This window comes from Pangasianodon hypophthalmus, chromosome 11 (genome assembly GCF_027358585.1).
Source record: "Pangasianodon hypophthalmus isolate fPanHyp1 chromosome 11, fPanHyp1.pri, whole genome shotgun sequence".
Lineage (NCBI taxonomy): Eukaryota > Metazoa > Chordata > Actinopteri > Siluriformes > Pangasiidae > Pangasianodon > Pangasianodon hypophthalmus.
In genome coordinates, this window is record NC_069720.1 from 12,133,982 (window position 1) to 12,158,338 (window position 24,357).

Sequence of the window (24,357 nt, forward strand, 5' to 3'; positions counted from 1 at the left end):
CTGTATTCATACCATTAATCTTTTATATAATTTAGCTTCAGAGGCATGTGTTTTTTTTTTGGGTTTTTTTTGGTTTTTTATTTTTAAAAATACCCAGTATCATTCTAGGTATTTTCCCTGGACTCGTTTTTTTTTTTTTTTTTTTTTTTAAAGCAGCCATCTGTATCAGTGATGAGCTAATTATAGAATGCGAGATCTAGGGGAGATTGGAGATTGGAGAGTGTGGTAAAACAACTCCTGATGGGTGTAATATAAACACAGCTGGTTAAATTGGAGCATGAATGTGCTTATCTCGCTCTCTTAACTGCGATTTTGTCTCACACATAGAAACTACCATGTGTTTTATTACCTGCTGGTGGGGGCGTCTGTGGAGGAACGCAAGGAGTACAAGCTCCTACAGCCGGAGAACTACAACTACCTCAAGCAGGTGAGCGCAAGTTAAAATGGGCTTTATAGTCTTTATTAGTGTAAAGTGATGCACTATGCAGTGATGCTGTACTTCTAATGCTGTGTATTAGAGAATCATTTGTAAGTGCATTAGGGTTGTCTGAGATGAGGAACGGGTCTCAGGAGATCTTTACCACCCGTTAGCTAGATCACAGCAATGCAAACATCCAGCACTGTCGTGTTATACTGACTGTTTAAAATAAAAATAAGCAATATTATCAATATTCATGCTGTAGAAACAATGGTGGTAACTGTGGTAACTCTTGTGCTGCAGTACGCGCTCTGTATCATCGGTGAAAATCCAAGCTTTGTTAAAGTTCTAACTGTCACAGAGTGTAGAAGTGAAAAGATGATTGGATTAACAACCATCATGTGACCATATACAGTGATAATACATGTCTATGATATTTACAAATAGTTGCACATTATATTTACTAAACCAGTGCAAACATTTTTGTTTGTTTTGAGAAATCTTGAGCTCTACGGGATGAGTTCTAGCTGGTTCTCTCATACCAGTGTGGGATTTCAGGGCTAATGCGTGCTTCCTGTAAAGGCAGTGTCCACATCCTGGCTGTTTGTGTTTGTCTTTTTAATGATCAGCTAGCATAAACAAGAGAAAGTGCAAGGCCATCCCTCTGAACCAGAGAGCTGGCTAAGCATCACTGTGTCCTCATCAGAATTCAAATTTATAATCTCCTGTTACCTTTTTACTTGATTGGCCAGTGTAGTTTTCCTAATCCTACTCTTAAAGAAAGTCAGTATGGATTTTTACAAATAAAATAAAATACACGCTAGACCACAGTTAGCGAACTTCTTGTAATTTTATTTTCTTATTTCCAATAGCAAAACTTTACCATAGAGGATGCAGACGACCTTCGGCATGACTTTGAGCGCCTGCAGCAGGCCATGGAGATGGTGGGCTTCCTGCCTGCCACCAAGAAACAGTGAGTATAATAATCTTGTAATAGACACTTCATCATTTCAACTATCCCTGACTGCAGAACCAAAAGTCCAGGGGTGAAGTTGGTTCTGATCCAGCTCCTCATGCCTGGGCCGAATCTAACGAAAATTCCAGAGGGTGGAGACTTTTGGTTCTGTAGCTAAGACCATCAGGGTCATCTGGGATAAAGACAACACAAAAAGAAATCTGCAGGATGACATTCTGAGGCATGCACTTAATTTATATTATGTCTCTGAACGATGGAATAATTTGTGCTGCCCAGTAAGTGTAAAAGTGTCCCGAAGTGTAATCCAGCCTGGTTGGAAAATGAGACATCATTCAGTGATGATCATGCCCAGTGCACTCCTTCAAAACAAATGTAGTGAATTTATTTTAAAACCGCTGTATGAACCCTGTAACAAGTACAGATAGTCATGTCCCAGTGTTCAGTTACATTGTGAAGTTTTTAAGAGTACAGGAAGTCCCACTGTGTCCTAAACCACAGGCTTAGTGACGTCCCTGTAGACCTGGATATGGTTTGAATTGGAGCTTGTTAGCTGCATTAACTGTGTAGGTCCAGTGCCAAACTAGAGAAGGCCATTCTGGACATCAAGTATGTCTTGGCATTTGGGCTGAGTGGAAAACTTCCTTTAAGTTTATTTGCTCTAAGCTTTCCATCAAAAGTAAACAATTGACTGTGGAGCTGAGCAGCACTGAGTCACTGCATTTAGTAGCTCATACAGCTTGTTGCTCACACCCTGCACATGTTGATTCATAGTTTATGTTGGCTAAAGAGGAAGTATATAGAAGTATATATCTAAGCCAGTGTGAATTATGTAAGGAAAAAAACACTCAGCGTTGTGCTGTTATAGGAAAATAATCAACAACAGGGTGATGTGAGGAAGCAGAGCTTTTGTTCCTAATGTAACCGCACGTCTTGAAGTGATCTATTCCTCTTATACCACAGCAATTTGCCAACGATTAGAATTGTTTGTTTTTTTTATTTATTCAAGAATGAAATGTGCTTTTTTTTTTTTATCTCTTTATAAATACATTTAGGTGGTTCCTGTTCTCACTTGCATTATTAGCAGCTACAAATTCTCTTTATCTTGAAGTTAATAAGACAAAAATGCAGCTTGTCATTTTACAGAGAACCAGCGAAGTATAAACTCCTCTGTCTTGATGTCAGAAACTGTAGTTACAGCTTTACTTGTGACTGTTACAAAGCACGGACACTGGAGACTCCTTCCAAAAATGTTAAACATCTCTTACCAATAACTTAACCATATCAACTGCTACACGGTTGTTTTTTTTTTTTGTTTTTTTTTTAGTTTAGTTTAGTTTAATTTTTTAGTGTACATAGAGCATCCACCGTACAAGTACCTGTGAATGAGCTATTATTGTAATAACACCAATGTATAATAAACAGAGCACTAAACCTGTGATTTCCAGTTGCACTTCTGACAGAGCTGCTGTTATAGAAATTTAATCAACAACTTCTGACCAGTTATGTAATTTTTTTTTATTGAATCTTTCAGGATATTCTCTGTGCTGTCAGCGATTTTGTACCTGGGCAACGTCACCTACAGCAAGAAAGCCACAGGCAGGGACGAGGGACTGGACGTGGGACCACCTGAGGTGCTCGCTAACCTCTCAGAACTTCTCAAGGTAACTGAGTGATTGCAGTGACGCAATTTTAAAATGAAGTTTAAATTTGAATAGGATTAAGCAGAAGTATGTAATCATGATCACAGTGTTACTTCTTATAACAATGTTGTCCAAACAAAGTATTGTGTTATGTCCACAAAGAAACAACCTTTTTTGTTTAAATGTTTAATTTCTTGTTTTTTTTTTTGTCTTGATGCACTCCAATAGTTTATATCCAACTAAATAAATTTGAGGAAGTACTGAATAGGAGTATTTGTACGTGTATGTGTTTTGCAGGTCAAAGAAGAGCTGCTAGTCGAGGCGCTCACAAAGAGGAAAACGGTTACAGTCAATGATAAGCTGATCCTTCCCTATAGCCACAGTGAGGTACAGCAGGCCATGTCTTCAATATCACGCACTATTCATGTTTGCAAAGCCACTTGAGTGATAGACTTCATTTCCTCCCTGCTTTCTGACCCCCCACAAAAATTCAAAGCCAGATTAGCCACCTTGAGTGAGATATTCAGAGTGAACTGCATGACTGAAAACTTTCACAGATTAATAGCTAACAGTTTGTTTTTTCTCCTCCTCAGGCGATCACAGCACGGGACTCCATGGCTAAGTCTCTGTACAGTGCCCTGTTTGACTGGATTGTCCTGCGCATCAATCATGCGCTGCTCAATAAGAAGGACATGGAGGAGTCTGTTCCGGTGAGGAGATATTACACTGTTCTCCATCAGACTTTTTCACATTATTGTTTCATGCCTTTACCTTTTTTCAGTTTCTTAAGTTAATTAAATGACTCACTATAACTAGGGCTATCACAGTAACTGTAATGACGTAAAAGCTTGGTGTGTTTTCTGGTCATTCAAAAAAGTAAATGAGATATTGTAGATACAACAGTATTGTTTGAGCTGTAAAACTGCAGCGTTTGTTAAAGTTGAAACTGTATGCTTTGAAAACTATTATATACATTTAATTTAACATGTGGCAAATAAAATATTAAAAAAAAAAAACAAAAAAAAAACAATAGATACACTTGCATACCTGCTCATTCCTGCAATTATCCAGTTGCCCAAACGTGGCAGTGGTGCCATGCATAAAGGCATGCAGATACAGGTCAAGAGCTTCTGTTAATGTTCATGTCAAATACATTAAAATGGTCAGAGAGCATATATAGATCCTTATACTGGCCTTTATTCCTAGCCTAAAGATATTTTTCAGCAGTGTTTAGATTTGGAGCCAGTTTAAGAATGTGTGTGTGTGTGTGTGTGTGTGTGTGTGTGTGTGTGTGTCAAAGCATAAACACAATTTTAGTCCAAATTTAATTTTTTCTTCTGTTTTTTTTGTCTACATGTATATGTAGCTTTGTAACCCTCACACAACACAAACAGATGGTTAAAAACCTAATCAGGGATCTTTAAGACCAAGAATATCTAGCTAAAGTTATTTGGAATATAAATGCGAATACTTCACCGTTGATGGACTGATTAGGAGTATTCAATTCCATTCGGTTCAATTTTATTTATATAGCGCTTTTAACAGTGGACATTATTACAGAGCAGCTTTGCAGAATATGAAAATTTTGGATATAAATTTTTAATTTATAATTTTATTTAGTAGTTAGTACTACTAGAAATTTGTATCCCAGTAGACGTGATTTGCCCCACGGTTGGAAAGTTGGAAAAATGACTGAAAAAAAATGGTTCAACTAAAAATAAAAGTAGTACTATTACTAATAATAATAATACTGAGATAGAAGGGTAATTTTGAGTGTTATTGTAATTAAAATATCAAATCAGCACTAATAATTATTCAGAATTTCTCAGTGTACATTGATATTTCTTGCAGTCAGAGGACTTCAGTATGCTGGCGAATTCTTGCTCATACATTTGAACCTATTCACTTATATCTATTTTCCGCTCGCAGTGTTTGTCCATAGGCGTTCTGGACATATTTGGCTTTGAAGACTTTGAGACCAACAGCTTTGAGCAGTTCTGCATCAACTACGCTAATGAACAGCTGCAGTATTACTTTAACCAGCACATCTTCACGCTGGAGCAGGTCAGACCACACGTTGTCCATTAACACCAACACTTGGGTGTGGTTTTGGTTTTCTGCATTGCTTGTAGTTGAGCTCTGTTCCTTGTATGACAAGTCTGGTATATTCGTATTTGTGTGGCGTTTTGCATGTGCAGGAGGAGTATCAGGCTGAGGGTATCACGTGGCACAACATTGACTACACTGATAATGTGGGCTGCATTCACCTCATCAGCAAGAAGCCTACCGGTCTCCTCTATTTACTGGATGAGGAGAGCAAGTAAGACTGGAACATTAAACCACCGTCTCTGTCTTGCTTGTTCAGGGGTGAACAAATACGAATAGATAAAAAAATAATAGCCTGGACACGAAATCTTGTCCCAGGTGCCTGGGCTACTAGTTTGTTCATCCCTGTTATTAACATGCACTCTGTGCTATAAACTGTACATACAAGCCATGTTGCATGCTTCTTACTTTAGAAGCAAATATTTTTTCTATGCATTTCTCATTTGTATGTCTATTTTTTGTCTCTGCAGTTTTCCCCATGCCACAGATATAACCTTGCTGGCCAAATTTAAGCAACAGCATGAGAGAAACCACTACTTTGTGGCCACGCCTGTGATGGAGCCAGCCTTCGTCATCCGCCATTTTGCTGGGAAGGTCAAGTACCAGATCAAGGTAACATCCACAACTATATAGCCTTCAAAATGTCTGGCACTTGTATGCCATTCAGTGTTTCTGTAATTGTGAACATCTTTCCTTCTTAGACAATATATATATATATATATATATATATATATATATATATATATATATATATATATATATATATATATATATTAGTGATTCAATACCATAGAATTTAGTTGTTTTGATGGAACATGCGTGCATACAGTATAACAAATGTAATAATAATAATAATAATGTTGGTAATAAAAAAAAGTTCCACTACAGAGCTGTTGAATTCTGGATTCTGATTGGTCTGAAGGTGTTCATTATTTTTCTATAACAGCAGTTCTGACAGTAGTGCAGCGGCAAATCACAGGTTTATATTAATGAGCTCATTCTAATAGGTTATCTGTTATCTTTTCTATAGTAACAGCTCATTCACAGGAACTTGTACAGTAGATGCACCATATAAACGGATTAAATATGTATGTAATCGCTGATATGATGAAGTTTTCTATAAGGAGATACTGGTGTACCATTTATGGAAGGAGTTTACACTTTGCGGATTCTCTGTAACATGACAAGCTGCTTTTTTTTTTTTTTTTTTTTTCTTGTTAACTTCAAGAGAGAGAAAAAAAGAGAGGCTGGTAAGGGAACGATAAGTGGTAACTTTTCAGCTGACATCCCACAACATTCAGTGTAACTATGAATGGATAAAAATTATGACATGCCATTCATTATAAATAAATTAATAATTGTAATTGTTGGCAAAATTTCTTGGTATAAGAGGAATAAAATACTTTGAGTCATGCTGTTATAGAGAAGTAATCAACTTCAGGTGGTAACAGTAACTTATTATTTTCTTTCAACACCAGGCCCCTATGTATTTTATTTCTTGGATAAAGTAGTCAATATTTTCCAGCTGTTGTGCTCATCTACTTGTTGCACCAACTCGTACGTTTGAATCTTGGCAGGATTTCCGGGAGAAGAACACAGACCACATGCGGCCGGACATCGTGGCCCTGTTGCGCAGCAGCGATCGGGCCTACGTGCGCCAGCTGATCGGGATGGACCCAGTGGCCATGTTCCGCTGGGGCATCCTCCGTGCTGCCATCCGTGCCCTTGCTGCCTTCAACGAAGCCGGACGCCGATGGGCTGCCAAAACGTCTGGTACGTCCTGTAGAGTTTAGCTTTTTAAGATCAGAAGCAGATTAGTGCGAAAAATCTGAGGTTTATTTTTAGCCTGCACGTGAAAGAGTGTGGTGTGTGACGCACGTCTGGATTTGAGGCGATTAAACGCACAGACTGAGAACAAAATAAACAGAAGGAGGTATTGTTTGAGTCAGGAATTCAGCAAGTCTTGAATTTGTTTCAACAGAAATCAAATGTTTCTGTGCATGTGGTATAAATTTGTGTGTGTCTGCGTGTGTTTCCATGCAGGTGTGGTTAGACCCGTTTCAAGAGTTCCACTGGGAGAGCTGCAGAGGTCCAACACGCCCATCGAGAGGATGTATCGGTAAGGCTTAGACTAAGATTATCTGTGGCTATAGGGGAGAGAAAGAGAAAGCAGGAAGTGCAGTGAGGAACTTGATCTCTTCCTGTCCTTTGCCTTTGTGTGTGGTGGTCATGTGACTTGTCTCACCTCCCGGAGGCGCACTACAGGCAGGTTCTCACAAGTCTACCCGTTCGTACCACACGTTTTTTTCCCCCACTCACACATACTTTACATTTTAATTTGCGATGGCAAACCGATGATGTTAAGATTCTATGTATTGTTTATTGCCTTCAACATACCTTTGTGCTTTTCCTGGTGTTTCCCCATCTATGACTCTTTTTTTTTTTTTCTTCATTCTGTGGGTGAGAAGAAAAAGTTGTTCACAGATCAGCCTCTCTGAGTCCATTCTGTGATAAGTGATTGCCTGTGTGCTGTTTCTCCTTTACAGCCGAGCCTCTATGCTCGATTTCTCCTTTGATCTCTCAGAGGAGCGCCCCCTAGAGGCTTTTGAGGACATCTTTGCTAGTTATGAGAGTAAAAAGTAAGTGGAGGAGAGAGCACAGCTGGGGGTCTGGCAGGAGGAGCTGGTTGCAGTGGGCAGGGCTGGGACATGGAGGTTATGAGCTCATGCTGTAGAAAGTGAGCTATTTGTGTTAATCTCACTCAGGATTTCAGTGAAGCTTAATCTATCTTTACTACAGATGCACCAAATATATTCTGTCGAATGAATAATAATGCTAAATACTTTGCCCGAATAAGGTTTGCTCTTTTCGTTGTTATTGATGATGTGTACAGACCGCTAGAGCTCAGGGCCAGAGAAATTCTCCACCATGTCAGAGCACAAGCCTCTGAGTGCACAGCTACATATAAGAGTAAAACGCATTCATGTGTAAACTTAAAGCTGCTGTGTGGTTTTGTATCTATAAGAGATCACAATGCTGCTGTTAATTGGAATGACAGTGAACAAGTGCAGGCATTTTAAGAATAAGTTTTTTTTTTTTGACAAAACTACAAGTTTTCTGCTTGCTTTGGTGACAAAATAGGCAGAAGAGCATAGGAACACAGTGGTCATGCTGTTGTAGGAAAATGAGCAATGACAGAGTGGTATAACGAAGCAGAGGTACTGTTACCACCCCAAAGTTGATTATTTTTCTACAGCATGCCTTTGAGTGTCTTATTCCTTTTATACCTCTTAAACAACCTGTTCTCACTTATGTTACAGCAGCTATAAAGAGTCATTCCCTCACCCGCCTCTCTTTTTTTCCTCTCTTTCTTGAAGTTAATGCATGCTCTGTTAATGAGCATGCCAGTATCCCGATGTAGTTTGTCGATTAGTAAACTGAATTCATGATGTATATCGCAATGCACGTTTTTAGTCTTAGTCTTAATTCAGATGTGAGATAGGAATGAGTTAAAAGCTCTGAATTATAAGACAGGTCTCTTTTATTTCATTAGTCAAGCCAATATTAGTGAATAAAAATCAGGCTAGTGATTTATCAACGTGATGTCCCATAGCCTCTTCTGCCAGCACATCCTGTTTGACCTCCTGAGCTGTGTGGTAGGTTTTATAAGTGCATGGACCACACGGAGGCAATCAATCAGCACCAGTTAACACCAGTATCATGAGAGTTGCACCTGCATGGACTTCCTCACGTCACTGTTTTTCCTCTGCACTCACAATGGCATGGTTTTGTAACAGCACTACCATGCTCCTGTTTAAGAGCCCTGGGTTTGGCATTGTGGTTGCAGATGAGAATCACAGGCAAGCAGGACACGATGGCGAGCCCTCATGGCACCGTCGTGGTTATGATTAGAGTTCAAGCTGCCTGTGGTACTCCATCTGCTACCATGCTGTGTGTTTGTGTGAGAGAGTGTGTGAGATGTAATATGTAGACTGTGTGCCCTTTGGTGTCTTTGGTGGAGGAACCTTTCCTTTCCAGAGGTGCATAATTAACTGTTGGGTTTCTGTCCTTTTTACCACATCCTACCTCATTCCGTCTACATCTTCCCCTCTCTAAATGTGAATCAGCGATATGCACGCCCAAATTATCAGCTCCATTAAGGACTTGCAGTTGGATGGCGAAGACCCACGTAAGCTGCTTCAGTCCTGGGGTCGCCTGCGCTTCCCACGCCACCTTCTTCAGTGAGTCGTTCCAGAGAGAAACCGTAACTGTTGACCCCTGACCCCCAGCCTGCTGTCCCCAGCGTCATACCTTGTAGCAAATGACATTCTTTTCTTGGCTAAGCGTAGAGTTGACTTCACTTGTAAAAGTCAGATTTATAGTGAACGCTCCTGAACTCGTGCTGCTTTAATAGACCTTCCTAACATGTTCAGCACTAATTTGTGCCTGGCTGCTCCAGGTAAAAGAATGCAGTGTTTACGAGCCTTGAGCTAAGCTTCATTAGGCTCTCCTGAACTGTTTTTGCCTGCTGTGCTTGTTTATGTTCTAACTTACAAATACATCCCCCTCCCTCTTTTAGAAATGTGACATAAATGCTAGGCTCAGTTGCTGACCTGCTGCATGATCTAGCTAAATCTAGCTAAACCTATTATTGTCTAAAGCAGGGGTTCTTGAACTTTTTTTTTTTTTTTTTTTTTTAACTCATATAACTGTAAAATAAATTCCATGGACACCTCTCAGAACAGAGTTATTTCATTAGTGTAATTTAAATGTGTACAGTATTATTTTGGCTTTTTATTGGAACCATTAAGCTTTATGTCCATGAACATTTGACCCACATGTTGGTGGGTGAGTTTTGAGCAGGTTTTGGTTAATTTCTCAGTGGTTATCAAACATACACAGATACAGTGAGGGGAAATAAGTTTTTGGACACTTCTGTTTTTGTTATTTAATATACTTCCAGTGCATATATCCACTTCAAATTTACATGCATAAAGTCTTTTGATTTTCTACTTATAAATATGAACAAAAAAGTATTTATTCATAAGCATAAAAATACGTTTAAAAATTGAAATTGATATAGAAAAAGGGATTCTGACGCCACAAATTAATATTAGTACTTTGTTACAAAGCCATTGTTGGCAATTACAAGGAGTATTTACCTTTTTTTTGCAGCATTGTGGTTCAGTGTTGGCCCTTTCCTCTTGACAAATCATTTTAAATTCTCCAAGGCTATGAGAGTCCCTCTGATGGACTCAGTTTCAAAATCCTCCATAATTTTTTAATGGGATTCAAGTCAAGTGATTATTCAAGGCCATGCAAGACCTCACTGAATTTCCCCTCACTGTAGTGAATAACTTCACTCTGTATTCTAGTGTCATTTTATTATTTATGTCAAAAAGTTTTAAGTAACTCAGATAGCAACCAAACTGTGGCCCAAAAATACACATTAATAGTGAGTTGTTAAACCCCTAATAGTTGAAATAGTGGAGTCACAGCAACACGAATCCTCATTCATTACAGGCAAGCATTTTTTTAAAAATGAGGCAGCAAAATATTACCACATTTGTCTTCAAGAGAAAGGAGATGAGCCGACATTTTCTCTTCTCATTCCTTTATCATTCTCCTCTTCTCTTTCACTCTGCATTAAATGCCTCCTTTAATCCCCCTCACCAGTGCATGACTCACAATAACAACGTACTAACCCCCTCAGCCCCGTCCCACCACACGCTCAACTTCGCTATTCCTCCTTTACAGGAAGAACAAGAACACCAAGCACAAGCAGCTGATTCCGAAGGTAAACTCGCATCGCTCCTCGTCTTTTTTACATTCATACAGTTCTGTTTCTGTTGAGGGTGAATCGATTTGTGTGAAAGTTTTGGCGGCATTGTTGTTGTTGTGTCCATTGCTCTGCGTCTGACCATGCGCATGTTGTACAGAATATGCTGGACTCACGCTCACTGAAGTTCATAGTTGGCCTTCATGACCGCACCACCAAGTCTCTGCTTCACCTGCACAAGAAGAAGCGGCCCCCGAGTATCAGTGCTCAGTTCCAGGTACAGCTCCTCCCATCTGACATGCACCAGCATACAGCAACAAATACAACAGCATACATGGTAACGGTGTATATGTGTGGCGGTCTGCCAAAGTCCATTGGCTCATACCCAAATTCAATAATGTCTTCCACGCTCCTGTGCCATCTTAAAAACAGAGAAGAGCATGCACTTACTCTGTACGGAAATTTTAAATTGCACCAACAAAGCAGAAGTGAGTGAAAGCGATTATTTCCCCACGATGTTACAGTGAACAGAGATCATCGAAATTGGAATGAAATCTTTAAATGCAAATTTCTCTTCTTTTTCACTGTTGGGAGTCTTTAAAATGTTTAAAATATTTCAGTTTTCCAAACTATAAAGTCAAAAATGTCATAATTCGACCATGTGAAAGATTTTGTCAGGTCACCACATATAGAAGCTAGCAAGACAAAACAAGCTAGCCTCTACATTCTTGAATCTCTTCCATTTATTATTAACAGTTCTGACAAAAAAACGATGCTGTGTGTATGAATTTAAGCTGAACTTTAGGTCAATCTTTATGTGTTTTATGTAACAATGCTGAAAAAAGGATGCCCAACTGAGGGACCAAAAACAGAATTGAGCAATAAGGCTTATGTTTTCTCCGGTAGACTTCTCTCAGTAAGCTGCTGGAAACTCTGGCGAAGGCCGAACCCTTCTTCATCCGCTGTCTGCGCTCAAATGCTGAAAAGGTGCTGCATCCTTCATTCTTAGACACACTCTCACACGAAGCTTATTGTGGAGATAGGTAGATACCTAGATAAACACTCTAAGCTGTACTTATTTGGAAATGCTGGCTTGTTCTGCTGATTGAGCTCTCAGTGTGCATATCTGGTAATACTAATAGAAGCTAATATTAATACTTTTAAATTTATTTTGTAAAACTGGCATTATATTACTACAACCCTGACTCCAGTGAGGCAACATAAGTGCACTTTCACACCGAGTCAGAATGATACTTCTAGGATGCTGTTTGGTTTGGTTCAATTTCACACTGCGCATGATTAAGTAAAGTAAAAAAGCAAATGGCACATGCAGGGCTGAAGACATCCTTATAAAACTCTTTTATTTATTGGTCACAAATACAGAGATGGAAAAACATGAACAAACCTCTGCTGAGTGTGAGCAGAAATTCTGTAAATTCTGTCTGTAAATAAATGATTCAGTTAATTATATAAATAACATTCTTGTGTCGCAGCCAGCATTTATTTTCTCTTTATGTTTATTCAAATCTCCAAAACACATGGCATTTCTGCAGCACTACAGCTCTGCCCTTTAGCTCAGTTTAGCAGCTCATATCTACAAACCCAAATTGCATGGCATGTAGAGTCAAATCGAGATGGTGTGCCAGCAAACAGGAAGTGTCAGGAAACTCCTCCTGTTGATGCCAAGTCAGCTCAAAAGCAATAAATGTACCAGGAAAACATACACCAGACATAACTATAAGTAATAACTAGTGATTTTTAAAAATTATAACTTTGCCATGCTAAATATGTGTCTCATCCTGGTTTTTGCCTGAAAGAAATTCTAATAATGTATTAACGGTTGTGTGAGCAGAAGGAGATGTGTTTTGATGAGGCACTGATCCTGCAGCAGCTACGTTATACAGGCATGCTGGAGACAGTGCGCATCAGGAGGTCAGGATACGGCGCCAAATACACCTTCCAGGTAGACTGTAACATACTCCATGCCATTTTAATGCTTTTTAATATGATGTAATTTTTTTTTGTAAACATTGATATTTGCATTTACAGAAACTTGTGTGAGTGTATATAGACTGTATTATACAGCATATACTTCTAGTAAACAAAGTGTTCCTGCCACAGGAGTTCATTGAGCAGTTTCGTGTGTTGCTGCCAAAAGATGCATCTTCTCCAAAAGAAATCTTGACTCTGCTGAAGAATATTGACCTCGACCCCAAGACGTACCAAATCGGCAAAACTAAGGTTAGCTTCCTGTCTGTCCTCTATCATCAGGCTGTTCAGAAACGAGACAAAGCGTGCGAGACAAAGTTCACCAGGAAACCTTTGACTCAAGACTTTCTGTTCATTAATAATACTGGATCATAAGGTTTGAAAAAGATCCCACTTTATGGCAAAAAAGTAATATTGTCCCAATAACCACTTTGCTTACACTGTGTGGTCCTGCACTGTAGAACTGGGCGATATGAAGATATAATATCAATAATGTAATATTATGTCACTAAAGTTTTGAGATATCATGAATATTGTGTTTATTACCTTTGGTTTTTTTTTTTAAGGGTTTTTTAAATAATTTCAAACTGATTGGAAGCAGCTGATCAGATGTTTCAGATGTTTTTATTTATTTATTTTTTACTTGATCTTTAAAATTGTTTTTAGTATCAAACAGGTTTTTTATTGCAGCACTACTGAATTACTGGGAATTCGTGAGCAAACGTATATACTGCGATGCATATCATGTATCATAGCTGTGATCATTTTGTTACATTACCAACCCTTACTGCACTTTTTTGTGAGCTTCTGCTTCTCTGATTTTCTAGGTGTATCTCAAAGAGTTGGAAAGGCAAAAACTTCTGGACACTCTCCACAAAGATGTCATGCGCAAAATCGTTTTCCTGCAGCGCTGGTTCCGAGCTAAAATGCAGAGGAGGGAGTTCCTTCAGATGAGACAGGCAGCCATCTTTCTTCAGGTAAATTCACCTCAGCAATGCATATACTGTATATTGCAACATGAAAAGTGTGTATCTGTGTTTAAGTGTGTGTATTTGGGTGTAGCGCTCATGGCGTGACTACCGCGAGAGACAATGTCGAGCAGCAGCTCTGATTCAGGCAGCATGGCGAGGATTCAAACAGAGAGCCGAATACCAGAGCCGGCGAGCCTCTGTAACCAAAATCCAGGCTCTGGTCCGAGGACAGTCCGCTCGAAGAAGGTGATATGATAGATAAAGTTTACATTGTAAGCACTTAGGGATAGTTATGTCCTTTTTAGTTTACCTGAGTGTGTTTTCTTAGGTACAATTCTCTTAAGGAAGAGAAGAGGAAGAGAGAAGAGGAAGAAGCTCGACGGAGGAAGGAGGAGGAGGAAGAGGCAGCCAGGCAAGCCCAGGAGGCAGCAGAGGTGGCCCGAAAAGCACAAGAGGCCGAGAAGGCAGCCAGACAAGAGAGAGAGGCAGCTGAGGCTGCCAGGAGGGCACAAGAGGAAGCAAAGAGACAAAGAGATGCCGAAGAGGCAGCTAGAAGAGAGAAGGAGGCAGAGGAGGTGGCAACAAAGCTCTCCGAACAGAAAGCAAAGAAGGAAGCGCCAGATAAGCAACTTAATAATCAGGCAGTCATAGACATGAGAAGACAGAATGATGGCAGTGATTTGATGCAGAACTCTAAGGAAAAGGAAAGCCAGCAGACTGAGGCTGGTCCTCAGCATGAAGCAGAGCTCCCAGCTATTCAAGTAACACATGAGCACGATAAGAGTTTGGTTGTTTTAGAGAAGCGCATTGAAGACATGGGAGCTGTCCAAGAAGCTAACAAAAACTCTAATATTGCATTACCAGGAAAAAGTAGTCAGAATACAGCCATTGCTGACCCTACAACTACTGTTACTGCCCTCCCTAAAACTTCCCCCAGTGTTTCTGCAGAAGAAGATGTAAAAAGCCCTCAAACTGGCAGCCACACGACCAACACCATTCATGCTGATCCAGGCCAGTCCAGAGCTCCACCAATGGGGAAACTTCCTGCCTCCCGGAGTCAGGAAAAGAGGGAGCTGAGGAGGCAGCGTGGTTTAGAACACAGCCAGAGGGAGAGCGTGCGTGCAGCTGCAGCAGGCAAAGATCAGAGCTGCAAAGAACTCGACCACTACACCTTCATATCCCAGAAGCGCGAGAAGCCTAAGAAAGAGGCTGAAGATGAAGAAGAGAAGGTAAAGAAAGGAGCTGTGACCAGTCCAATCAGGCCCTCGACTTTACCCCTGGAGGTGCCAGCGTCTGACGAGCCCAAACAGACTCCAAGGACCAAGGACGTGCCAAGTCATGGAAAGAGCAACACCCAGCCTGAGATCACGTTGAAAGAGCCCGGACGCCAGGAGGATAAGAGGACTCACATGTTAAAGTATGGCTTATTACACAGTGCACTGTTTTTCTATGCTTCGTCTTAAAGGAACAGTTCAACCAAAAGTAAAATGTGTGGTGTGTAGTGTAGTGATTTACCTTATGTTCATGCTAACAAAGCGACATACATCCATGACACGGCACCACAATTTAAGCAACATTGAATTGAGAGTTTCTCAATTCTATGCAAGTTAGGTATGATGCTTGTAAAGTGACAAATCTTAACTTAAATCTTAGCTCAAATGATTATGCTGAGGAACTAGAGGATATAATCATTCATTACCTGTTAGCTACTTTAGCCTCACAGCAAAACGCAAACTTAGAAATGGAATTTTTTATTTTTCGTCTGTGTTTTGCAGGACCTCCCGGTCATTAGATGATGTGTCAGAGTTTAAGACCTCGGAAGTCTCAACAGTTTTGCAGGTAGAGTGCTCACAAGTGCTTCCTTTTTTTTCCCATCTGAGAAACATCACCTGCTCAGATTAAACCAAGCTTTCTGGCTCACTCAGGGCAACGTGCGTTGTCGGAAGTGTCCCAGACGCAGACATCGACTAGACTTTGTACGTAACTGCTTGAACGTTAAAAGTGCAGAAATGGAGGATGTGGAGTTCTGGACGTTCTCTCACACAATCCCTGTACAGGTCACGTATCTTTACTCCGAGTCATTCGGAAGCTGCTTGGGGAGAGTGGATGAGAGCTCTGTGAATCAGTTACACGGCCTGCCGTCTGTGCTTTTCTATTCAATGAGAAATCAAAGCATGCCTGCTGTTAGGGGTTTCATAGACTAGTCATCTAACCGATTCACTAACTACATTCAGGCTGCTTGTCTGGAAGTATTTCATTCTTGAAGTTAATCTACAGTCAACTGCACATTCTGTATGGCTGTACTTGGAAAAGCTCTGTTTTTATTTTCTTTTGTTTTAGTGCAATGTTATCACTTTCACACCCCTTTCTTGAAGGTGTGTGCGCGTTTTTATTCCCACTCCTGCCTGCTCCTGAATGCGAAAAAATCTTAGTGTACATCTCTGGGCGAGATGGCTCATTTTTTTTTCTACTAGCAACAGTAAAAAAAAAAAAAAAACAGTGAAGTATAAGCACTACTTAATAATAATAATAAGCAGCTCCTCATTTTTTAAGTGATCGAACAGACCACAGTCTTGTTCACTTTGTTTCTATTGGCTCACAGGAACGAAGTTCACTGACGAGAAGCAAATGCAAATCTTTTACGTCCCGTGTCCTGTGTCACCTTCAGTGAATTGGCTTGTCTGTCCAGTGAATTTTACTTCTTTTTACTAGATTTTGCCTAGTTAAAAAAAAAAAAAAAAAAAATTATATTCAACTCATAAAAAGGATTAGTCATGCAACCCCTACCTGCTGTAGCAGAGCAAAATGGAGCTCAAGTCTTACTGTGTTTGAGGAAACATGCTGCCTTTATCAGGAATTTGTCCAATTTATAGTTATCCCAAAAAAGATGCAGGTTGCTAATTGGTTGCCAGGTGAGCTTTTGATGTTTTGTGGTTTTTCGTTAATCATATGTGTGATTTAATCTTGAGCTTTATTAGTTATTCACTGATCATCATACTGAAATCTATAAGCAGCCATTTTGATTATCAGAGCCCTAAGCCCATATAAAAACCCTTAAACAGGATGACACTCAGAAATGTTATTATGATCCTGACAATTACAATCTAACCTATTTAATATTCTTTTTTCTACTTAATAAAGAATAACTGTCAAGAATATGTGATGTGCATATTAAAAGAATAATTTTGCATACCACTGATATCTAGTTTGATGTCACTTTATTAACATAAAGCTCTTTTAACAAGTGGCTGACATCTGTTTATATTAATGTGACAAATATCTTGAGAATAATTCCTTCTCTGAGCAGTTACTATAATAGTTACATTGTCACGGTGTCTAAAAAGTGGTGGGTGTGGACAAAAACTTAAGCCCAGTCTTGGTGCATACACTGAGGTTTTACCCTCAAATTCTTTTACAGCATGAGACAAGGCTTCGTTTCTGTCTTAAAAATGCAAATCTAGACAATGTTCTAATTGTCATCCTAACATTATTAAACTAATGTTCTTTTAGGTGTGCAGTCTGTGGAATAAAGGCAGTTTCTAATCAGGGTGGAGGTGCTAACTGCTTTTCCAAATTGTAAATGCATTGTGCCTTTGATTGTAGGATTTGTCACATCGCATCTCAAGAAACAGTGCTATAAGTGTTTGAGATTTTTTCTGTATCCCTTTACAGCCCCTGCCTCATGTTGTGGAGAGTCCACATGGAGGAAGAGCGAGCAGCATGAAAAGGTCACCGCAGGACGATGGCCCCCACGCCCATCCTCACACTCCAGAGAGGTGCGACTTGAAAATCAGACTCGTTATTCTACAGAAATAGATGTAACAGTACAATTAATTCCTGTAGTATCACGTTTAAGCAGGAACCAAAACTTTCCAATCAATAAATCAGTGGCTGATCAGTTTCTGTTCCAGTTTGGTGGTACCAAAGATTATGGTACTTCACACAGTTGAAAAGTGTCTTAACAGGCATTTAACAGGCATTTACAGGTGCATCTCAATAAATTAGAATGTCATGGAAAAGTTCATTTATTTCAGTAATTCAACTCAAATAGTGAAACTTGTGTATTATATAAATTCAGTGCACACAGACTGAAGTAGTTTAAGTCTTTGGTTCTTTTAATTGTGATGATTTTGGCTCACATTTAAAAAAAAAACCACCAATTCACTATCTCAAAAAAATTAGAATATGGTGACATGCCAATCAGCTAATCAACTCAAAACACCTGCAAAGGTTTCCTGAGCCTTCAAAATGGTCTCTCAGTTTGGTTCACTAGGCTACACAATCATGGGGAAGACTGCTGATCTGAAAGTTGTCCAGAAGACAATCATTGACACCCTTCACAAGGAGGGTAAGCCACAAACATTCATTGCCAAAGAAGCTGGCTGTTCACAGAGTGCTGTATCCAAGCATGTTAACAGAAAGTTGAGTGGAAGAAAAAGATGCACAACCAACCGAGAGAACTGCAGCCTTGAGAGGCTTGTCAGGCAAAATCGATTCAAGAATTTGGGTGAACTTCACAAGGAATGGACTGAGGCTGGGGTCAAGGCATCAAGAGCCTCCACACACAGACGTGTCAAGGAATTTGGCTGCAGTTGTCATATTCCTCTTGTTAAGCCACTCCTGCACCACAGACAACGTCAGAGGCGTCTTACCTGGGCTAAGGAGAAGAAGAACTGGACTGTTGCCCAGTGGTCCAAAGTCCTCTTTTCAGATGAGAGCAAGTTTTGTATTTCATTTGGAAACCAAGGTCCTAGAGTCTGGAGGAATGGTGGAGAAGTTCATAGCCCAAGTTGCTTGAAGTCCAGTGTTAAGTTTCCACAGTCTGTGATGATTTGGGGTGCAATGTCATCTGCTGGTGTTGGTCCAATGTGTTTTTTTTGAAAATCGAAGTCACTGCACCTGTTTACCAAGAAATTTTAGAGCACTTCATGCTTCCTTCTGCTGACCAGCTTTTTAAAGATGCTGATTTCATTTTCCAGCAAGATTTGGCACCTGCCCACACTGCCAAAAGCACCAAAAGTTGGTTAAATGACCATGGTGTTGGTGTGCTTGACTGGCCAGCAAACTCACCAGACCTGAACCCCATAGAGAATCTATGGGGTATTGTCAAGAGGAAAATGAGAAACAAGAGACCAAAAAATGCAGATGAGCTGAAGTCCACTGTCAAAGAAACCTGGGCTTCCATACCACCTCAGCAGTGCCACAGACTGATCACCTCCATGCCACGCCGAATTGAGGCAGTAATTAAAGCAAAAGGAGCCCCTACCAAGTATTGAGTACATATAAATGAACATACTTTCCAGAAGCCCAACAATTCACTAAAAATGTTTTTTTGTATTGGTCTTATGAAGTATTCTAATTTTTTTGAGATAGTGAATTGGTGGGTTTTTGTTAAATGTGAGCCAAAATCATCACAATTAAAAGAACCAAAGACTTAAACTACTTCAATCTGTGTGCATTGAATTTATATAATACACGAGTTTCACTATTTGAGTTGAAATAAATGAACTTTTCCACGACATTCTAATTTATTGAGATGCACTTGTATGTTTCCATATTGTTTTGTGAAACAGTGTTGATGAGCAGGAATGTTGGACAGGCTGTTTCACTTTAGCAAGGTCTGGAGATGAATTCAACTGATAACATGCAGAAAACCAAAGTACGTTAGAGAATGAACTTTAAAACACCCTCCAAGCATGAGCGTGAAATAAACATTCCTATGCCCTATCCTGTTGAAGCGAATAGTTCACTTCTTAGCTCTGTCCTTGTGTGAGCCGTCATTGCTGTCAAACTCTTATCGCACAGGAAACCTGAGTCATCTGGCTCATGGGAAAACACCAGCCCTGCCTCAGCTTATCTGACCTGCTCATGAGTCCAACATGAATTTTTCACTCCCTTATATAGCTGCTATGGGAATAGGGAGATTCCTTTAATTCTTCACATCATCAAGTACTTGGAATAGAAAGACGTTTTTATAAGGGTTCATACCTCAACTGAGATTTTGGCCTGGCACTGCCAGACTCCATGTTTAATCATATTTGAAGTTGCGTGGGATGTTAATGTTGCGCGAGAACAAAAACCTTGCATAAAGCAGTTCAAAATCAAGAACTATTTATGTGGTAGGCCAGTGTGATGAAGTGGAGTTACTGTTACCATCCTGAAGTTGATTATTTTCGTCCCAATGTATTTTATTCCTCTTACAAGGCAATCTGTCAACATTTTTTATTTATTAAAGAACTCATCAGTCCTGAAGATGTCAGAAATTTACAGCTGGACAGTCTGTTAAATTATAATGTTAAATAAACATCATAAAGAAAACATACATAAACAATAATACACTTAAAAGTGTGCACTGTACAAGTCCCTGCTAATGAGCTGTTACTATAGAAACGATAATGTATCAAAACAAGCACATTGACATAAACCTGTGATTTGCAGCTGTTAAATGTTCTCTCTGCTGTTTGTTATAGATCAACAGGCTTCTTCAGGAAGATCCTGAAGAAACGTCCTCATAAAGAGGCTCAGACTCCAGAAGACGGAGACCTGACAATGGCAGCTGCTTTGAGTGAAAAAGAGTGCTCCCAGTGTAACTTGCTTTTTTTAATATGAAAATCTTGAAAAGAGTTTTATGATTTCTTTAACTGCAGTGTGATGTTTTATTCATCTGGAGTCATTAAGACAAGGACAAATTTCCATTTGTGAACCATGTAGAATTGTTTTTCTCTCTGTCTTACACACACAGCCATCACATCTTCACGCACACAGCATTCAGAGCATCCCAGTGGGCGTCTGAGTCGAAACCCCACTATTAAGATCAGCCGTGCCACGCGGGTCACAGAGCAATGGAACGCCTCGCTGGACAGAGAGATCACCAATGCCAACGAGCTCCAGCACCTCGACGAGTTTCTGGGAAATCAGGTCTCGTAACCAACACGGATTACAGACCATAATGCATCAAACAAAGATTCAAGGAAAACGTTTTAGTGCTAAATGCTTTATTTTTATTTATTTCTCTGTGGTACAGGTGAATGACCTGCGCTCGAGAGGAAAGCAGCTGTCGGCGGCAGAGCACATCTTTATCACAGCCACCATGCAGTTCAGAGAGAACATCAAAAGCATGTATTCTCTCTCAGTAAGTGCCCACAGCAGCCCTCAGAGTTTACTGCAGGTGTCCCTGTTCTAGTTTTGTTGTTGATTAGGGTGTTTCTGTTTAAATAAATAAATAAATAATGGGAGCTGTTAGACATCTTGGTGGTCTAGTTTATCTTTTACTAATGACTGGATTGGTTTTAGAGATGAAAGTAAAAATTAATGAATCCATCAGTATTTCATCTCACAACAAATGGCACCACGTTGCATAGTTTGTTTATGCCACAGGTAGAAGAAACACTTGTAAGCCAGTGCAGGTTGGTTGACCAAACAGCACTAAACAACAGTTTGTCTGAGTTTAAATTCTTTCCCTAGTCTGCTGAAAGCCTTAAAAAATGGTGTGCCTGTGAATATGGTGTCACACAGTGTTCTTAACTGTTAGATTGTAGACTTACAGATTTACAGATGACACTTTTCTCCCTTTTCTCCTGCAGAAGCCTCACATTGGATATAAGGGGCTGATGAGGAGCTACCAGAACAAGGTGATCAGTTTAGCCAGTGAGCAGCAGAAGGGCGAGGTGCAGCTCGTTGTCAATCTGTTCCAGTCTGTGCTCGATGGGTTTATTAGAGGAGAGATCAAAAGAGAGGAGGCTGAACCGGTGAAGGTAAAAGCAAAAAAAACAAAAAAAACAAAAAGAGACAAACTCTGCACAGCACTTCTCATTCTTTTAAAATACATTATGCTGTGTAGCAGTGTCTGCTGAATTTCTTTTGTTTAATGTAAGTACAAATCAGGAGTAGCGGCTTTAAAACTTTTTTTTTTTTTTTTTATATGTCTCAGGCTCCAAAAGGTCGTAAAAAGAGGCGAAAAAAAGACAAGAACGTAAGTGATGCTACGTACACTTACTTCACACACGTTCACCACCCTGTCATAACCCTTTCTTGGGAAAAACATAGAGACTAAATCACTCCTATACCTCCATGCTGTTCATGTTTAGACGGAGAGTCCACTGGACCATGTGTTCAACAACTTCCAGGTGAACATAATGCAGTCATGTGACCAGTGCTCTTCCTACATCTGGGTGATGGAGAAAGCCTACATGTGCAGCTGTGAGTATGTGGCCTGCGTGTGCATTATCAGCTACCATTAACTTTAATGTTAAACTGGTCATTTCTTATCAAAATCTAATGTTATAGAGGCTTAGGTCTAAAAATTGTGGCTATATTATTATAAATTTCTCAAATTTTACTGTTCATGGCATTGCTAATAGTAGTGTCAAAGACAGGAGGACTTTCCCATTTTAGTTTTAATGCAATTACACCTGAGTGTTTGTATTGCAGATTGCAAGCTGGTTTGCCACAAGAAGTGTCTGACCAAAATCGTCACAGATTGTAATACTTACTGCTCAAAAAAGGTATGACTTACAGTACGACCACAGTAACTCAATCGCCAGTGTTAGTTAAAAGTATGTTTGAGAAAGCGTACAGAGGAGTATATGCTTTGTGGTTTCTCTGTAAAAAGGCAAGATGCATTTTTTTGTTTTGTTAACTTCAAGAGAGGGGGAAAAAAAAAAGCTGGTGAGGGAACAATTCTTTTTAGCTGCTTTAATGTATGTGAGAATAGGAATTAACTTGTTTTTTGGACATTCCCCAACATTAAATGTTAATGAATTAAAAAAGCTGGCCAATTGCTGTGGTATCAGAGGGAAAAAACACTTGCTGTTCTATTATAATAATCAAATTCGGTATGGTAACAGTAATTCTGCTTCATCACACTACCCCATTGTTGATAATTTTACAATTACAGCACCACACAGAGTGTTTTATTCCTTTACGTGCTATCTTCAGTGTTCTGTTCTGTTTCTGCACGGCTGGTCCAGAGTGAAGAGGACTCCGGTTCTCAGCACTTTGGTGTGCGTGTTTGCCGCTTGGTCAGTGATAAGGCCCCGGTCCCCATGGTTCTGGAGCTGCTGCTGGAACATGTGGAGATGAACGGCCTCTATACTGAGGGCATCTACAGGAAGTCCGGCTCAGCCAACCGCATGAAGGAGCTTCGGCAACATCTGGAAGCTGGTAAGACTATAAGCATCAATGTGTGTGTCTAGACTTGTTTTACAAACTGTAGCATATATCATCATTACTATAATGAGGCAGGGATTTTCATTTCTCATTTTATTATGTCCAAACTTCCACAGTGCAACATAAGTAGCAGTAAAAGTAAAAAATTCTGGTGTGAGAAGCTTCTTAGGATCAGAATATTCAGAATAAAAGTGCATATTTTTTTGCGTACATGTGGTGTTTTGCTACAGCTATAAGCGTGTGTGTGTGTGTTTGCAGATCCTAATTCAGTGTGTTTGGAGGACTACCCCATTCACACTGTAACTGGTTTGGTGAAACAGTGGCTGAGGGAGCTCCCTGAACCCCTAATGACGTTTAATCACTATAATGACTTCCTCCATGCAGTAGGTGAGTTTTAAAGCACCTCCAATATAGACTTTGGCCCAAATTTTCTTTTTGTTGTAGTACAACATACCTCAGGCATGCAAGTAAGGCTTGTGGAACAATTATTGTGTTTGGAACTAGTATGTACATAAATATATTGAATTTGTGGTTTTGTGATGAGCTAGTATTACATGTTGTCTGGTGCCATGATAGAATGTTTATATAAACAATGGTCAGTTTTTTTTTAATCCACAGTCCAAGGATGATGTATAACTACTGAAACGTTTTCTGTACTTCTGATCGCTCAATCATTCTGTCTTACTTTGTCTTCTATAAGTGTTTGCTTCCCTGTATTTCACTAAATGTTGTTACCTGTTTTTGTCAGAATTACCTGAAAAGCAGGAACAGCTTCAGGCCATCTACAGGGTTATAGAGGCGCTCCCTACAGCCCACTACCAGACTCTGGAGAGACTCATTTTCCACCTAGTCAGGCAAGCACTCCATCATCGTTTTATATTATTATTTTAAAAAATTACCTCAGGATTAATTCATTAAACCAGTGTTTCTTAATCCTGGTCCTTGAGTACCCCTGCCCTTCATTCATCTATCTATCTGTCTGTCTGTCTGTCTTGCTTTTTGTTTTTGTTTTTTAATTTACCTAGCATTCCCAGTTCAGGAATGTTGTTTAGGTTAAGAATTGATTCAGAAGTGATACTACTCCAGAAGCAGGGTTTAGGAACACTTTAAAAACACATTAAAAACATGTTCAATATGTGTATTTTTTTTTTTTTCTTTTTCCACTTGAATTACTGAGAAGAACTGAATATTAGCATCATCCAAAAGTAGAATAATTCCAGATATTCCAAAACTAACTGCATTTACCTTTCTCAGTAACATGACAAGCTGCTTTTATTCTCTTATTAACTTAGAGAGAATAAAAGGAGAAG

At 39.6% G+C, this 24,357-nt stretch overlaps 1 protein-coding gene across 14 annotated transcripts in view; it reads left to right on the top strand.

The window, feature by feature from the left end:
* The window catches only part of LOC113536486 (unconventional myosin-IXb), a 63,757-nt gene that overhangs the window by 31,408 nt on the left and 7,992 nt on the right, over positions 1 to 24,357 (top strand). For 10 of the 14 annotated variants that reach the window (XM_053238131.1, XM_053238140.1, XM_053238141.1 and 7 more), the window contains exons 5-37: positions 328 to 427; positions 1,291 to 1,391; positions 2,926 to 3,055; positions 3,332 to 3,421; positions 3,628 to 3,744; positions 4,964 to 5,098; positions 5,233 to 5,354; positions 5,611 to 5,752; positions 6,718 to 6,913; positions 7,184 to 7,259; positions 7,687 to 7,779; positions 9,268 to 9,381; positions 10,898 to 10,937; positions 11,080 to 11,196; positions 11,826 to 11,906; positions 12,772 to 12,882; positions 13,041 to 13,160; positions 13,736 to 13,885; positions 13,971 to 14,125; positions 14,208 to 15,296; positions 15,655 to 15,718; positions 15,805 to 15,936; positions 17,552 to 17,655; positions 20,350 to 20,465; positions 20,622 to 20,797; positions 20,904 to 21,011; positions 21,463 to 21,633; positions 21,810 to 21,851; positions 21,967 to 22,078; positions 22,310 to 22,383; positions 22,849 to 23,041; positions 23,306 to 23,434; positions 23,796 to 23,901. In XM_053238131.1, the coding sequence (XP_053094106.1) occupies positions 328 to 427; positions 1,291 to 1,391; positions 2,926 to 3,055; positions 3,332 to 3,421; positions 3,628 to 3,744; positions 4,964 to 5,098; positions 5,233 to 5,354; positions 5,611 to 5,752; positions 6,718 to 6,913; positions 7,184 to 7,259; positions 7,687 to 7,779; positions 9,268 to 9,381; positions 10,898 to 10,937; positions 11,080 to 11,196; positions 11,826 to 11,906; positions 12,772 to 12,882; positions 13,041 to 13,160; positions 13,736 to 13,885; positions 13,971 to 14,125; positions 14,208 to 15,296; positions 15,655 to 15,718; positions 15,805 to 15,936; positions 17,552 to 17,655; positions 20,350 to 20,465; positions 20,622 to 20,797; positions 20,904 to 21,011; positions 21,463 to 21,633; positions 21,810 to 21,851; positions 21,967 to 22,078; positions 22,310 to 22,383; positions 22,849 to 23,041; positions 23,306 to 23,434; positions 23,796 to 23,901 (4,806 nt within the window). The remainder of the gene's footprint in view (positions 1 to 327; positions 428 to 1,290; positions 1,392 to 2,925; positions 3,056 to 3,331; positions 3,422 to 3,627; positions 3,745 to 4,963; positions 5,099 to 5,232; positions 5,355 to 5,610; positions 5,753 to 6,717; positions 6,914 to 7,183; positions 7,260 to 7,686; positions 7,780 to 9,267; positions 9,382 to 10,897; positions 10,938 to 11,079; positions 11,197 to 11,825; positions 11,907 to 12,771; positions 12,883 to 13,040; positions 13,161 to 13,735; positions 13,886 to 13,970; positions 14,126 to 14,207; positions 15,297 to 15,654; positions 15,719 to 15,804; positions 15,937 to 17,551; positions 17,656 to 20,349; positions 20,466 to 20,621; positions 20,798 to 20,903; positions 21,012 to 21,462; positions 21,634 to 21,809; positions 21,852 to 21,966; positions 22,079 to 22,309; positions 22,384 to 22,848; positions 23,042 to 23,305; positions 23,435 to 23,795; positions 23,902 to 24,357) is intronic. The other 4 variants (XM_034308512.2, XM_053238133.1, XM_053238132.1 and 1 more) reach the window with 4 other exon arrangements.